General features: G+C 45.1%; 1 protein-coding gene across 1 annotated transcript in view; it reads right to left on the bottom strand.

The window, feature by feature from the left end:
• Positions 1-16432, bottom strand: part of LOC137427127 (solute carrier family 12 member 5-like) — a 369173-nt gene that overhangs the window by 80741 nt on the left and 272000 nt on the right. Inside the window, exon 9 of the mRNA XM_068116316.2 lies at positions 9176-9340. Within this exon, the coding sequence (XP_067972417.2) occupies positions 9176-9340 (165 nt within the window). The remainder of the gene's footprint in view (positions 1-9175; positions 9341-16432) is intronic.

Here is a 16432-nt window from a genome sequence, read left to right as displayed (position 1 = left end):
GCAACCCCACCACCAGGACAAGGCTCAGGTCTATCATACCGGAGGAGGGAGTAAGCAGGAAGAGATATTAAGGAATCAAAGATATCTTGAAGGAGGAAAGTTTCTGTTAAGCACATTAAGTCTGGTTTGTCGGAAGCAACCTGTATTGAGGGATCAATCAGTTTTGAGCGAAGGCCCCGGATGTTTGAGGTCCATACCGTTAAGGAAGAGGGAGGAGGCGCATCGGGTACAGGACAGGGGAGGGGTAGGGTAAGATGAGGGGTGAGAGGGGGAAGTATGGATAGCTGTTGATAGTGTGTCAGAGATTTCAGAAGAGCTCGGAGAATGGGAAGGATGAGGAGGACAAAAGGTTTGATGGTGATGGGATGAAGCACAGTGAGGTGTTGTTTGAGGGGAGGGGGGGAGGGCAAAGTAGAAGGTTGGAGGAGGTGGAGGTATGAGTTGGAAGGGAGAGGAAAACTGTTTTGAGGAGGAGGGGGAGAGGGAAGAATTGGAGAAAGATAGTAGGGAGGGGGGGGGGGGGGAGATTAGAAGGGCAGGGATGAGGGGTAAGTTTTGAAGGGAGGGGTTTGGGAGGAGATTTGAAGGGGAGGGGAATGGGGGAGATTAGAAGGGGATGGGCGAGTTTAGGAGGGGAGGAGCGAGGGTGGAGAATTGAAAGGGAGGGGTGAGGGAGGAGTTTAGGAGGGAAGGGGTGAGGAGGAGTTTAGGTGTAAAGGGATAAGGGGGTAGTTTAGGACGGGAGGGATGAGGGGGGAGTTTAGAAAGTGGACGATTAATGACAAACGAACATTTATTACAAACTGTGTTTATTGTGATTTTGAAGTCAGAGATCCGTTTGAAAATGTCAGAGGAGGGGTAGAATGACGGCGAGTTTAGAGAATGCAGAAAGGAAGAACTGTAAGAGATTGAATTTTTTTTTTTATGGAATGATTTGATGAGGAAATTGAAAAATACCTTTTAAGTAGGAAGAAGAACAGCGTGTTGTAATGAACCACTGAATAAAACTGCAGGGGAAAGTTTAAACATATTCAAACAATATTTAAACAAAACCGTGAAAAACAATCTGGGAAAATTCCCTGAGGTGAGGGCGTGGATCTGAGAAAGAAGGAGAAAAGGTTGAATGAGTATGGTGGAAACTAGAATTGGAAAGGTGAGTATCGGCTGGAGAGGTAGAAGAAAAAGGAGATAAAGGGGGCGGGGCGAAACAACACGCACATGGTCGCGGACGGGGACGGGGACCGCGAGGAGAGAAGGAAAAAAAAAAAAAAATTTTTGTATTCGAAACGTTAGACAAAGGGTAGGATGTTCAGGGGAGGTAGCGGGGAGGGAGGGGGGGTTTGGTGGGAGGGGAGGGGGAAGAAAATCAAATAAAAAAGCAATACAGCGAAGGAAGTAACTTACGTTTACAAAATACCGACGGGGCAAGGGAAGACTCTAGGGACCAGGTCGCGCACGGTGCAAACAAAAAACGACTAATTACACACAACTTTGCAAGAATTACAAACCAAGACTAACTCGAAACACACTAACACATACACAGTAAAACAAGCATTCTGAGTATTGCGCTGCAATACATGTCCCCTACCGGCAATCTGTCGTCCGGAAAACTTTTGGGGAAATTACCAAGGGTTATTTACCCACAGGTTCTGAATCGTTCCCAATCGCTAATTACCTCAGGACGGGCTCACCTGTGATTCGCACTCGGGACTTCGATTTATACACCTTGCAGACAGGTCAGCAGAAGCACGAGAAAATAAGTTGTTGATAAAGAACCTTTCGAGTCGCTAAATATCAGTAATTTATTATATTTTCCGGTTCACGATCAATGATCGGTGTATATATATGTTGCTCGGCTTAGCTCCGCCCCTCCCAAAAGCGTGCGCTGTGTCGTGCTTTTGACGTTCACGAGACGAGGCTGAGGGCGTGCGGTGCGGCTTGAGGAGAACTCTAGAATAAACAAGAGATAGCCATTTAAAAAATATTTTCGTTTAAAAAACGATATCTGCCAAACCACATGCCCTATCGCAAATTCCAAAAGGACATTTTAGTAGATTGACATGCTGAACAGATCTGGGAAGTTTCCCCTCGATAGGATCAAAAATGAGGGAGCGGCTCGGTTTTAAAGGTTCATGCTTAAAAACGTCATAACTCTGAAACCATGTGACGCATGACGTCATTCTCAGTGACTTTTTTGTTCGTCATGGGTATGCGATTCTGCCTGCAAAGTTTGGCCTCGATCTGTTTAGCCGTTGCAGAGAAAAAGGGGTTTTCGTGTTTTCACGAAAAACAATATGGCGGCCGAACCACGTGACCTGTGACATCATAATTACCATTAAAATATTCTACAGACCGAGTCCCCCCTATGGTGAAAATTTGATCTCAATCGGTCCAATTATTGCAGAGAAAATCTTATTTAAAGGAAATTAAAACTTAAAATGGCACTGAGTTAAGGAACATCAGAATTATCAGAATTCCCAAAGTTCAAAGTGCCATAACTTTGTCAAAAATGATCGAAACGCCGTGAAGTTCGAACTCGATCTGTAACTTATCATGAGGAAACAATGTGCCAAGTTTGAAATCATTTGCATTAAGAGTTTAGAAAAAAAGTCCGGAAAACTGTTCTTTGCGTGACGGACTGACAGACTGACGGACTGACAGACTGACGGACGGAGGGACGGCGTGCAAACCTATAGTCCCCTCCGGTGTACACCGGTAGGGGACTAATAACAGGTGGAAATTTGACAAAGACACGAATGGGAAAATACTTAACTTTGATGACGTGGAGAGCTCAAAGGACGCTTCCTCGCCGGAGAAATCGAAAGCGGAATAATCTTGTTCATTGTAATCTTGGTTTTAATCTTGGTTTGATTTTCTTGCTTGGTTTGGTCTTGGTTGGTTGGTTGGTGGTTAATCCTGTGTGTTGTGTGCTGCTTGTATACTGTCTCTTATACTTTTTGAACACCGAGCTATAATCCTATCCTGAAGATTTGAGTGGGAAAGACAAGTAGTGTGGTGGAAAAAGACAATTCCAAACAAAAAATTCAAGTTTCCCAACTGCTGCAAGATCACAGGACTGCACATAAAGCTATAAGCCAGGGGAATTTGAAGAACGGGAGGCTGAGAAGCAAAGTTTTCATTCATGTATAGTGGATATCCGAACGAGTGCAGCCGGCAGTGTTTGCTATGAGTGGCACCCAAGACTCTGCTTAAGAGGCGACTCACGTTCGAGCTCTCCTGCAATCTGGAGGCTCCGCATGGCTTCTCCATTGTGGTCACTCCTCTTATTTCTCCGTCAATCTATCTCTATCTACATACTCATAATGAAAAATTATTGAAAATCTCTTTAGATTGAAGTGGAGCATGTTAGAGTATGGAAGGCAAAAAGGATATGATGATTGAATGGTGTGTGTGTGTGCGCATGTGTGTTGTGTGCTCACACATACGAACATACAAACACGCAAATAACGAAGATGGATACTTTTAGGCTTGGTAGGTCTCTGTTCCATCTCTTGAAACCCACCCAAGTGTGGAGATAGCAACCAACAAGAGCAACACACACACACACACACACACACACACACACACACACACACACACACACACACACACACACACACACACACACACACACACGCACACAATTCACGTTCATAGGCATAAGGGTTCTAATGTGGCCAAATTTGGCCTTCCCTTCAAGTTATATATTTACCTTCGCCACCAAAGGTGGATGGAGTTATGTTTTCATCTGTCTGTTTGTCCATTTGTGAACAAAATATCTCAGAAAGTTGTGGACGGATTCGGACGAAATTTGGCAGAGATGTAGCGTTTGTGACAAAGACGAAATGATTAGATTTTGGTGAAGATCCGGATTGGGATCCGGCTACTATAATTTTTAAGTGATTCTTCACCATTGGGAGATGGGGCCAAAAACGATACATAGCAGGATATCCCAAAATGTTATGGATGGATTTGAAAGAAACGTGGTGGACAGGTTGTGTGTGTGACAAGGAAGATTCGATTCAATTTTGGTGAAGATCCGGATCTGGATCCAGCTAGTAGAATGTTTTAAGTGATTCATCACCATTGAGTGATGTGGCCAACCAGGTGGAGGTATGCTCTCTACTGAGTGTCGTTCTCGTTCGAATTGAATTGCTGTCGCGAAGATGTAGCACAGGCTTGATGGTCTGAATGGCCTCCTCCTGCATCCAAGTTCCTTGTGAGTATATCTTAACTTGCAGTAAATGTAAAACTGTACGTTTTTGACTGAACACTCCACAGACAGCTTGGGCTCATTAGGTTTCCTCTACATGTAATGTAGAGGAATACCTATTATTAGTCCCCTACCGGTGTACACCGGAGGGGACTGTAGGTTTGCACGCCGTCCCTCCGTCCGTCAGTCCGTCAGTCCATCACTCCGTCAGTCCATCACTCCATCACTCCATCACTCCATCAGTCCGTCAGTCCGTCAGTCCGTCAGTCCGTCAGTCCGTCAGTCCGTCAGTCCGTCACGCAAAGAACAGTTTTCCGGACTTTTTTTCTAAACGCTTAATGCTAATGATTTCAAACTTGGCACATCGTTTCCTCATGATAAGTTACAGATCAAGTTCGAACTTCACGACGTTTCGATCATTTTTGACAAAGTTATGGCACTTTGAACTTTGGGAATTCTGATAATTCTGATGATCCTTAACTCAGTGCCATTTTAAGTTTTAATTTCCTTTAAAAAAGATTTTCTCTGCAATAATAGGACCGATTGAGATCAAATTTTCACCGGAGGGGGGACTCGGTCTGTGAAATATTTTAATGGTAATTATGACGTCACAGGTCACGTGGTTCGGCCGCCATATTGTTTTTCGTGAAAACACGAAAACCCCTTTTTCTCTGCAACGGCTGAACAGATCGAGGCCAAACTTTTCAGGCAGAATCGCATACCCATGACGAACAAAAACGTCAGCGAGCATGACGTCATGCATCACATGGTTTCAGAGTTATGACGTTTTTAAGCATGAACCTTTAAAACCTAGCTCCTCCGTCATTTTTGATCCAATCGAGAGGAAACTTCACAGATCTGTTCAACATGTCAGTCTACTAAAATGTCCTTTTGGAATTTGCGATAGGGCACGTGGTTTGGCAGATATCGTTAATTAAACGAAAATCTTTAGAAAATGGATATCTCTTGAATCGCTAGTACCTCAGACCATGAGTTGGTAATTATATAATTCACACAGTGCAATACGTGCAGGCCGCTCCACGGAGCGACCTTGTGGGCTTATCAATGAGGCGAGGCATGACACACGTGTCTCAGCATACCTCAGATCAAATTTGAAAATCAGCATCAACCGTGCATAAATTTGCATATTCGATCATTTTTGACAAAGTTATGGCACTTTGAACTTTGGTCGGGGACATGTATTGCAGCACAATACTCAGAATGCTTGTTATTCCTCGAGTTTTTCTTCTCCTTATTTTTCACCTCCAAAAACCTTCAAATTAATGTTCTCAGCAACTCTTGGTCCGATTGACACGAAGTGATTGACGAGACATGTAGAAATATTTACTGCTATTTATGACGTCATGTGTCACGTGGTATGGGCGCCATCTTGAAAAATACCTTCAAGTCTATCCCTTTATGTCTCCGAAATGGCTCAATCAAAAGAAGTGAGTCATGGCTCATTCTAAAGCACTCTGCATTGGGACCAAAAAATATGTTTATTTACAATATTAAAAGTGCTAACGTTACGAAGTTAGAATTCGACAAATAGACCCCTTGATGGCACGAATGTGATATTTTTTTTAGATGAATGAATGAATGAATGAATGATCGTTTTAAGGCCATTTTCCTCGCTAGAGCAGGGGTTAGCCTTGCGAGCCCCATGACAATCATGTTTTTATGGCCGGATGCCCTTCCTGACGCCAACCCATGGTCGCCTCTTACGATGCGCAGGGATACGATGTACCTATTCTAAATCGGGGTACACACTGTGATCATTCATCCCAGCAAGCTGGTACTCAATTTGCCGACCTCGGAAGGATGACAGGCTGAGTCAACCCCCCTGGCGTTAATTCAGCGATCGATCGGGATTCGAACCCAGGATCCTAGGATCCCAAGCCGGCACCCTAACCGCTAAGCCAACACCAGCACCAGGCTTTTTTTATATGACCAAAGTGAAAAACTATAACGGCACTCAGTAGAGAGCATACATCCGCCTGGTGAACAGTTTACGTTTTGTATCTCAGAGTAGACCAGAAAATCACAATATAGAACCACATTTAATCAAAATCAATCATGGGAATCACCATAGGTCCAGTCTTTTATACCCTGATCTACCCCTGGTTTTTGGCCCGATCACTCAATGGTGAAGAATCACTTAAAATTTCTACTAGCTGGATCTGGATCCGGATCTTCACCAAAATTGAATCGATACTTGCTTGTCACACACACAACCTGTCCACCAAGTTTCGTTCAAATCCGTCCACAACCTTTTGAGATATCCTGCTATGTATCGTTTTTGGCCCGATCTCAGAATGGTGAAGAATCACTTTAAAAATTCTACCAGCTGGATCCGAAACCTGATCTTTACCAAAATCTAATCATTTCGTCCTTGTCACATACGCTACCTCTCTGCCAAATTTCGTCAGAATCCATCCACAACTTTTTGAGATATCTTGTTCACAAACGGACAGACAAACAAACAGACAGACAGACAGACAGGGGTGAAAACATAACCTCCATTCACCTTTGGTGGCGGAGGTAAAAATTCAGAATAAAAAAAATTAAACATGCGTCACATGGTTCGGCCGTCATATTGTTTTTAACATAAAAGCCTGAAAAACACTAAAAACCCATTTTCTCCGATTCAAAACTGTGAACAGATCGAGCGCAAACTTTGCAGGGATGATCGCATGCCCAAGATGAACAAAAACACCACACGGCCATTTTGTCATACGATGGATGCATCGTTTAGGTTTAGGAGTTATGACGTTTTTAAGCATATACATCACAAAAACCTATCTCCTCCCTCACTTTTGATCATATCGAGTGGAAACTTCACTCATAGGTTCCCCATGTCTTATTGCTAAAATGACCTTTTGGGTAGGTCACAGGGTTTGGCAGTGATAAATAATTCAGTGGGAATCTTAAAAACCTTGTATCTATTGAACCGCTTCATTGATCGACGTGAAACTTTAAAGAGATGTAGAAGGGGTAAAGTGGAACAAGCTATTAAAGTTTCAACATGATTGGTTTTTCGGTTTGGCAGCCATTAATAATTGAAGGGAAATATATATATTTTAATTCTCTTGAACCGCTTGATTGATCAACGTGAAACTTTGAATGTAGATGTTGTCAAGTGGAAAAAGTTTAAAATTTTAAAATGATTGGTTGTATGGTCTGGAAGGTAATAGTTGTTATTTTGTGAAGAAGACGAAGAAACTACATTTTATCTTCTCGAGCCACATGACCTTTCAGTGTACCTTTAATTATGATGAAAGTGGGGTTGCATGAAATGAAAGTGGGGAAAGCAACATCTATCTATAATTCCAGTAATCTCTGTGTGTATGTATGTATGTATGTATGTCTGTGACCGCTGTTTCTCGACAACCACGGGTCCGATATACTTTAAACTTGCCAGGTATATTGCTGGGGACCCGAGGATGTGCCTTTTCAAGGTTTCATATTAATCGGACAAGTAGTTACCGAGCTATGTCCAAAAAACGATTCAACCAATCAGAGAGCAGCGAGCTATCACGTGTGCCGAACGTGGCGAACAGACTCTGCCTCGGACGGCACATTTGAGAGCGTATTCATTTATTTCACGTTGGAAAACTATGTTGGCGTTAAACTATGTTTTAAAACTAATTAAAACTAATTTGCGATTCATTCGCTTTCCTGCGCGTTTGTGCACGCGATGGCGATTTCTTTACCAAACTCCGCAAGCCGTTCGCTTTGGACCAAACCATTTCATGTAAATAGAGGGGGGGGGGGGGGATTGTCACCGTACTCGCAAGCCGTTCGCTTTGGACCAAACCATTTCATGTAAATAGAGGGGGGGGATTGTCACCGTACTCGCAAGCCGTTCGCTTTGGACCAAACCATTTCATGTAAATAGAGGGGGGGGATATAATTTTAGATATATATATAGTACGGGCATGCCCTAGTTGTATCAAAGCGGGGTTGTATCAAAGTGTGCTCAATGAAAGTGGGGTTGTATCAAATCGGGGTTGTATCGAAGCGTGTCCGATGCAAGCGGGGACGTGTCAAAGCGAGGTTGTACGAAAGCAGGTTGTATCAAAGCGGGGTTGTAGCAAAGCGTGTCTAATGAAAGTGGGGTTGTAACAAAGCGGTGTTATGTCAAAGCAAGGTTGTATTAAAGCAGGGTTGTATCAAAGCGTGTCCAATGAAAGCGGGGTTGTATCAATGTGTGTCTGATGAAAGCAGGGTTGTATCAAAGCGTGTCAAATGAAAGCGGGGTTGTATCAAAGCGTGTCCAATGAAAGCGGGGTTGTATCAAAGCATGTCCAATGAAAGCGGCGCTGTATCAATGTGTGTCTGATGAAAGCGGGGTTGTATCAAAGCATGTCCAATGAAAGCGGGGCTGTATCAATGTGTGTCTGATGAAAGCAGGGTTGTATCAAAGCATGTCCAATGAAAGCGGGGCTGTATCAATGTGTGTCTGATGAAAGCGGGGTTGTATCAAAGCGGGGTTGCCTCAAAGCAGGGTTGCCTCAAAGCAGGGATGTATCCAAGCGGGGTTGCATCAAAGCGGGGTTGCATCAAAGCGGGGATGTATCAAAGCGGGGTTGTATGAAAACGGAAAGGCGGAGGAAACTGGTCATCACTGCCAGCAGTTATAAAGTGGCAGTTCTAGTTATTATTATTTTAACTCAGAGATGACGCACTATTGCAGAACTTCACAACTGGCTTAGCTGAGCAAGCAAAAGTCAAACAGTGGTCACTGGTGATGAAATGCACATATACATACAACTGGAGATAATAATCAGAAATGCTAGTACAGGATGCTCTATGTGGCCCAATTGCGATGCATATTCACAAACACGGTGTAAATTCACAAAAAAAAAACGATTTTTCCAGAATGTCACAAATTGAATTTATATTAGTCCAGAACTATCACATCATCTCAGAAAGACCCAAAGCATGCTTTGAACTGCCTACCGGTAACGGATGGAAAGAAAATGCCAACAAGAACGGTGAAGGACGTCGCAATGTCCGTGAAGATGTAGGGAAAACTTCTGTCGACCACCTCCTCGATTCCTACAGATTTCATTTCGGAGTTCTCCACCAGTTGCCCACTCTCCTGATAGGTGTCCATCAGGTTCACTGCAGATAAGGAACATCGTGTTGTTGGAATCCTCTGCTTATAAACATGCTCATAGGTGCAGACAATTGAAATAAACGTCTCCATCATCATAATGACACATTCAAATGCTCTTAACACGTCTTACAACTTATTTATCCAAACCACATATTCTCCTTTGTGGAACCTTCCTCTCCACGGCATACATTTGATAATTATTACCTGCACCAACGAAGGTGGATGGAGGTTGGGTTTTTTTTTGTTTGTTTTTTTGTATACAAGATCGAGGCTCGTGAAAGAGCGAACATTAATCACACAGAAAGACAAACAGACACATAAAACAAATAACATCGGGAGCGGTAGACAAGATGGGGAGAGAGGGGGCAGGACACAAACACAACATTTGAGAGCAGGGACCGAGAGACATGGAGACATCGAGAGATCTGTGGGAGGGAGAGGGCTTTGGGGGGGAGGCATGTGAAGGGGGGGGGGGGGGGTGGGAGAGGTATAAACATATGGACACTGCCAGGACTTCCAGGAAAGAAGTTGGAATTTCAAACAAGGTGGATCTGGGGTGAATTAGTGGGGGTAGAAAAGATCAAGGTTTTGGATGGGGGAAGATAAGAGATGGTGGTAAACAGCTGTTTTAAAGACCTGGAGGGAGGAGTGGGATTGAAGGGAGTGTGGGAGTTTGTTCCAGAGGCGGGAGAAAAGAGGAATGAAAGAGTGAAGGTGAGCAGAAAGCCGAGATTTCGGCAGTTTAACCATCAGAGGGTTGCTGGCAGATCTTGTGCGACCTGTAGGAATATTTGGGGGACAGAGCACAGAGAGAGCTGGGGGAGCAAGGCCGGAGAGGAGTCGGTAGAAGACAGAAAGACCACCTACCTGCCTGCGGTGAGTGAGTGAAAGGCCCTCAGAGGTAGCTTCATCGCGGGAGATTCCAATGATTTTGAAAGCTTTGGATTCAACAGCGTGAAGCCGGGCCAGGTGTGAGGCAGGAGCACCAGCCCATAGGGGAGAACAGTATTCCATTGAGCTGCGGATGAAAGCCTTGTATGTGGTGAGGAGCTCAGGTGTGCCGAGGAAGGACTTCGCACGACGGAGGATGCCCAGCCGGCGACTGGCTTTGGAGGCCAGCTTGGAAATGTGGTTTTCCCAAGAAAGATCATGGCAGATAGTGAGACCCAAAAGCTTGAGCGACAGAACTTCTTGGAGAGGATTGTTGAGAAAGTAGATGGGAGGGTTGTCCAGTCGATCTTTTCGGAGAGACATAGTAAGAGAGTGAGATTTGTCAGGATTGAAAGACATGTTCCACTTGTTTGACCAGTCTGTGATTTTGTCCAGGTCTTCAGAGAGTGAGGAGGCTGCAGACTGCCGATCTGAGGGAAGAGGAATGGAGCGGCAGAGAGTGGAGTCATCAGCAAAGAGATAGAGAGGCTTTTCCAGAGAGTCGGAGAGATCATTGATAAAGACCAGAAAAAGCACAGGGCCCAGCACACTGCCTTGGGGAACTCCAGCCTGAACAGGAAGGGGAGATGAGAGAAATCCATTGAGGGCCACACGTTGACTATGACCAGAGAGGAAGTCCGCAAGCCATGCATGGAGATTTCCATGGATACCATAGGAGGAGAGTTTGGTGAGCAGAGCTGGGTGCCAGACCGTATCAAAGGCACGTGATATGTCAAGGGAGACAGCTCTGATTTCCTGTTTGGCATTGAGGACCTCCATCCATTGTTTAGACAGCAGAAGCAGCATGTCCAGAGTAGAGTGACCTGGTCTGAAACCAAATTGATGATCAGAGATCAAGCCATTGGAGAAGAGGAAAGATTTCATATCCGAAGCAATGATGGATTCCATGACTTTGGTGATAATTGGGAGCAGGCTGATTGGTCTGTAGTTGCAAGGATCTGTTTTTGCACCTTTTTTGTGTAAAGCGGTAATGTTAGCTGATTTCCAGAATGCTGGCAGATGACCTTGAGCAAAAGATAGGGTGAAAAGAACAGCGAGAGGGTGAGATAGAGCGGCAGAGCAGGATTTTAGGACCCGTGGGCTGATGCCGTCTGGTCCAGTTGCAGAATCAGAGTCGAGGTTTGACAAAAACTCCTCCACCTTGTCAGGAGAGAAGGACACAGAGTTCAGGAGCAGTTGGGTTCGACTGGGAAAGGTGGGAACAGAGAGAGATGGGTTTGGGATGAAGGATTTTGAGGCAAACACAGAGTTGAGGCATTCGGCTTTGTCACGTGCGATGTCAACTGTGTGGCGATTTGAGGTAAGGGAGGGGATGGAGGGGGAACAAACACCAGAAACGGATTTGACCAGACGCCACCAGGATTTGGAGGAAGGAGACAGGTTTGAGAGTTCATTCTTGAGTGAGGAGAGATAGTGCTTCCTGGCACTCCTGAGGGTAGACACACACTTGTTCCGAGCTTGGTGGAAGGAACTGAGATTGCCTTCAGTTGGATTAGCCTTCCAAGAGGCAAAGGCAAGTTGTTTCAGGGCAACTGCCTCCCCACAAGATTCAGTGTACCATGGACGGGAGGAAGGGTAAGACAACTGAAGGCGAGATGGGATAAATCTGTGCATGAGAGAGATCAGTTTGCTTTGGAAGAATTCCCAGGAAGAATTGATGTCAGAGGCAGTGGAGATGGGAGACCAATCCAGACGATTGATGGCTGCTTGAAGACCGTCCCAGTCGGCCTGAGTGAAATGCCAGACTCGTCGACGCTGAGGAGGCTCTCTGAGAATGGCCAGAGAGATGTCCACTTTGACAAGCACATGATCAGAAGAACCGATTGGAGCAGAAGAAGAGCAGCAGACATTAGCAGGGAAGTTTGTCATAACCAAGTCTAGAAGAGAAGATACTCCATTGGCTGAGATCCGGGTCGGGAAATTGACAGATTGTGTCAATCCCAGTGAGTCACAGAAGTCCTTTGCTGAGGTGCCATGACTGGTGAGAGAGGAACCCACACCCAACCAGGTGGCATGATGACAGTTGAAGTCACCACATATGAGGAAGAGAGAGTTGGGATGAGTGGATAGAAGTTGGTCCATGTTGTCAGACAGTGAAATGTAGATGGAGTCATCACTGTTTGGGGGACGGTACAGAACACATATGAACAAAAGGTGGGAGCGGAGAGGGAGCCGTAGCCAGAGGTACTCCTGGGGGTGAGGAGGAAAGAGGGCAGTGCAAGGAGAGTGAGGAAGAGAGTTTTTGATAAAGATAGCCACCCCACCACCAGGCCGAGGCTCAGGTCTATCATACCGGAGGAAGGAGTAACCAGGAAGAGATATTAAGGAATCAGAGACATCTTGAGGGAGGAAAGTCTCTGTTAAGCAGATCAAGTCTGGATTGTCAGAAGCAACCTGTATGGAGAGATCAGTCAGGTTTGAGCGAAGGCCCCGGATGTTTGAGGTCCATACCGTTAATGAAGAGAGAGGGGGAGCATCAGGTACAGGACAGGGGAGGGGAGGAGTAGGGTAAGATGAAGGATGAGAGGGGGAGGTAGGGAGAGCAGTTGATAGTGTGTCAGATATTGCAGAAGAGTTCCAAGAAAGGGAAGGATGAGGAGGATGAAAGGTTTGATGGTGAAGGGATGAGGCACAGTGAGGGGTTGTTTGAGGGGGGGCAGAGGAAAGTAGAAGGTTTGGGGGGGTGGAGGTATGAGATAGAAGGGAGACGAAGTGGGGAGGAGGCAGCTTGGAGGAGGAGGGGGGAGGAGGGAGAATTGGAGAGGAATGGTATGGGGGGAGAATTGAATGGGAGGGGTTAGGGGGGAGTTTTGAAGGGGAGGAGTGAGGGGGGAGTTTAGGAGGGGAGGCGCAAGGGGGGAGTTTTGGAGGGAAGGGGCAAGGGGGAAGTTTAGAAGTGGAGGGACAAGGGGGGAGTTTAGGAGTTTGGGGCAAGGGGGGGGATTTGGAGGGGAGGGGCAAGGGGGGAGTTTAGGAGGGGAAGGGCAAAGGGGGAGTTCAGGAGTGGAGGGGCAAGGGGGTGGATTTGGAGGGGAGGGGCAAGGGGGGAGTTTAGGAGGGGAAGGGCAAGGGGGGAGTTCAGGAGTGAAGGGGCAAGGGGGGAGTTTAGGAGTGTAGGTGCAAGCGGGGGGATTTGGATGGGAGGTGCAAGGGGGGGGGATTTGGATGGGAGGGGCAAGAGGGGAGTTTAGAAAGTGGATGATTAATGAAAGACGAACATTGATAACAAATTGGGTTTGTTGTGATTTTCAAGTTAGCAATCCGATTCAGAACGATGGAGGAGGGATGGAATGAATGTGAATTTAGACCATGTAGTGAGGGAGACGTATAAGATATTGAATTTCTTTTTTTTGAAGTGGAATGCGTTGGAGAGGAAATTGAGAAAAGCCTTTTAAATAGGAAGAAAAACAGCGTGTTGTAATATACCAATGAAATAAACACAGAAGGGGAAAGGTTAAACATATTTAAATAATATTTAAACAGAACTGTGAACAATCTTCTATGCACAAAATACCAACGGGGGGAGAGCCGAGAGGGACCACCACGAGTCACGTGAACAGGGCAAACGGTGGATGGCAAGGAGATAATGGGGGCGGGGCGAACAGCACACCTGGACAGAAAATACAGGATGAGACAACAGTACACGTGGAGAAAGGAAAATAAATGTTTTTTGTTTTTTTGTTTGTTTGTTTTTGGGGGAGGGGGGGTGGGGATTTAGAACGTTAGACAGAGTATTATGTTCGGGGTAGAAGGGAAAAAACTAAGAGCCAAGCAAAACACGCTTAAGTTAACAAAACACCGACGGGGGTACAACTACAAGGCCACACACGAGGAGCAGAACACGATTAATTAATTACGAGTTACAGGAAATTCAAACCAAAACTAACTATAATCAAACAATAACGCATGGACGATAAAATAACGAGTTGAAATTTGACAATCCATCTGGGGAAATGGGGGAGAAACACGTGGTCGAAGAACGAACGAACGAATAAGAATGAATAAACGAATGAGCACAGAGAAGGTAATGTCTTATTTTTTTTGTTTTTTTGAGTTGAGATTTACATAAGGAAGTAGGCTATGGGGTGAACAGACTGCAAAAACAGAGAACGAAAGTTATTGGTTTCACAAACGACGGACCGCTGAGAGAAAAACAAAGCCTCAAGGTTGTACAGTGTTCACTGTACAAGGCCTCAAGACACGACACGAATTAACACGATTTTCAATACAGGTATGAAAGATTTGCACCGAAAATCTTCGTCGGGACAATATACGTACATACACCATAAAATAAATACAGTTATAACGAAAATACAAATGGGAACAATTACTTAACTTCGATTTCGATGGAGAGCGTGTAGAGCTGCGAATAAACGAACCCTCGCCAGCAAGACCCTTGCAAAAGGCAAATCCAGACAATCTGCGTTGTCTGTCTGTCTGTGAGCAAGATATCTCAAAAAGTTGTGGATTTAATTGGACGAAAATTGGTGGCCAGGTTGGGTGTGTGCCAACGAATAATTGATTCGATTTTGGTTCAGGTCTTGATCTGGCCTATCAGTGGGATACAACACATATACTGTTCATCTTGATGGAGGTATGCGCTCTACCGATTGTCGCTCTAGTTGCCAATGTAGACACCCTCAATGTTGATGAAAAAGCATCAGATTCTGGTCCAACACTTGGAACATATCAATCAATCCTTGCAAATCTCGTAGACTATGCTCTGCAGAAGGATCATCAAAAAAAACCAGCCTATCTATTTCCATGGTCAGCCACTGGAAGAACATCACTCTGATGAAATTCTGGGCCTCATCATCAGGCGTAACCTCTCCTGAGCTGTCTTCCAACGCCAATACGGACCTATTAGCTTATTTCCAATAATCAGCAAGGTCATGGAATCCATCATCACAGTCGATATTAAAATATATATTTGTATACAGAGTCGACACTTGTAGAAAAGCCTGTACATTGAACGGATCAGGACGCAACAGGATAAAAGGAACGTTAAAGGTGGGGGGGTTGTGGGGGGGAAACAAATAGAGAAGTTGAAGGACAAAACAAGTGAATAAAATTTTTTTATACTAAATTAAATCGGCAATCCCTACATAGAGAGTAATAGCGTACTCTGATTGAGGATGACCTGGACAAACAATGGGTGGGGAGGAATGGGGGCAGGAAAGGACGCATTAGGGAGACAAGATGGAGACAGAAAGAAACTTGCAGGAAGGAAAAACTGTAAATTTGGAAGGAGAAGGGCTATGGGTGGGTTAACAAGCATAGAAAAGATTATGGTTTTTGGAATGGGGGTGATCTGAGATGGCGATGAACAGCTGTCTTGAAGACCCAAAGAAGCAGAAGCACAGAGTCTGCAGCTTTCTCATTGCAAACAGGTTGGTGGCATTTTTCTTTTATAACACCTCTCAAATTATTGATCCCTTTACTCTTTCATCCTTTCCCAGTCCCTGGAGGTCATGTGCATTCTTCCAGCAACCACATGCTTGGGAAACTCCCAAAATCCAATCTCACTCCTCATCTATATGCCTTTGTTCCTATTTTCTCCCACTTGTGTAATCTCCTTCCTCAGTACAGTATTTTAACCATGCTCTTTGTTACGGATTCATAACTTCCGTTATTGTGGTTTTCACCCACTTGACGTAGTTCTGATATTATGTACTATTATTATCTTCAAAAGGCTTGTTATTCAGGAACGGTTATTTAAAGTTAAAAAGGCTAACTTTAAATGATACAGGACACCGAACCGGTAACGAGCAAGGTTTATCGACAGCCGCGAGGGGATTTTGAGTTCCTGGAAGGGACATCCGGCGATAAGAATATTCGCTGGAGTGGAGAAATCTGCGTAGACAGATTTGGGGCGCTGAGATTCCGACGAATCCTTGCCTCGTCGCATCGGCTCAAGCCAGAGCCGTCGGCCATTTTGAACCCCGCGTTTCGGACACCTGTGAAGGTTTGCTTCGGGTCATCTTCACCCCAACATCCTACCGTCTGTCGGGGATGTGTGTGTGCGACCGCTTCGTCTCCAATTACGTTGCGGTTTGCTGAGTGAGCGGTGAAGGTGCGCCTCTGGAGGGCGCCGTTGTACAGTTTGGCGGGGTGAGTACCCTTGCCCACTGTACACGCTTCGGATA

Source organism: Myxine glutinosa, chromosome 5 (assembly GCF_964187855.1).
Source record: "Myxine glutinosa chromosome 5, kmMyxGlut1.1, whole genome shotgun sequence".
Lineage (NCBI taxonomy): Eukaryota > Metazoa > Chordata > Myxini > Myxiniformes > Myxinidae > Myxine > Myxine glutinosa.
Note: the sequence above shows the minus strand (reverse complement) of the source record. Positions and strands in the feature narration are given on the sequence as shown.